The following is a 987-nucleotide window of genomic DNA, read 5'->3' as shown; positions in this document are numbered from 1 at the left end:
ACACAAAAAAGAAGAAAAAATCTAGATCACATCCCAAAGGCACAGATGGCTTCATCCTTACAAAAACCAAGCCTTGCCAAAGCCACCCCTCGTGCCCCCCTCCTGTCATGACAACAGGTGTGGGAGTCATGCCAACCCCCATGCAAGGACTATTTAAAGAAAGGACTCCCAGGAATCCAAGTACTTTCTTTCTTTCAGTAAACAAGAGTCCTCAGCCAGCTCCTCTTACGTGTGCGACCACAACAATGTGCAAAGAATGTTTGAAAGGGATACCAGAAATTGTGGAAATAAGACGCATGTTGATCATCAAAACATATTATCAGTGGAGTATAAATTTCATCTTATGGTATTCTATTTTTTTCTACATCTTGTTAATTTGTTTACAATTATTTTTTTTGGTTACTCTTTTTATATATGTAGATGAGAGGAAGGAAGGAGTCAAATTATCTGTTAGCATTCCTGGAGGGTGTTTTTGTGCCCGTCCATGTGACATTCATACCCCTGGCCTGATTAGGGTTCCGTTTCAATAGAGAGAAAAAAATAACTGAGAAAAACAAAAGCAAATCTATTGAAACACATTAAAAAATTGTAAATATGAACAAATACATTTTAAAAATCCTAATCCTATGTCCCAATGATTTTCTCTACAGGAAACTACCTATGATGCTCAAAAATAAATGAACAGATGTATAAGTCAGTAAATACAAAACAAAGATATAAATAAAGAGAGAAAGAAAGAAGAAATAACTAGGGAAAAAGAGAAAAACAGTAATAAAAAATACAAAAAAATCTACTTACTTGAATTTTGGCTGGTCTCCCATGATCCTGTTATAACGCCTTTAAAGATGTTTCCTATTACAGTCTGGACCTAAAAATAAATACATTAATTAGCATAATGTATACTACTACTGTTTAGAACCAGTGATGTTCACTCATAATGAATAACAATACAAATTTCTATTTTTTTTTATAATAATACCTCTATTT

General features: G+C 33.5%; 1 protein-coding gene across 1 annotated transcript in view; it reads right to left on the bottom strand.

Moving 5' to 3' along the window:
• The window catches only part of LOC119581787 (mitochondrial glutamate carrier 1-like), a gene marked incomplete in the record, with an annotated part of 16,178 nt that overhangs the window by 13,160 nt on the left and 2,031 nt on the right, over positions 1-987 (bottom strand). Inside the window, 1 exon segment of the mRNA XM_037929916.1 lies at positions 799-868. Within this exon segment, the coding sequence (XP_037785844.1) occupies positions 799-821 (23 nt within the window).

Source organism: Penaeus monodon, chromosome 15 (assembly GCF_015228065.2).
Source record: "Penaeus monodon isolate SGIC_2016 chromosome 15, NSTDA_Pmon_1, whole genome shotgun sequence".
NCBI classification, from domain to species: domain Eukaryota; kingdom Metazoa; phylum Arthropoda; class Malacostraca; order Decapoda; family Penaeidae; genus Penaeus; species Penaeus monodon.
This window is presented reverse-complemented; position numbering and strand designations above follow the sequence as displayed.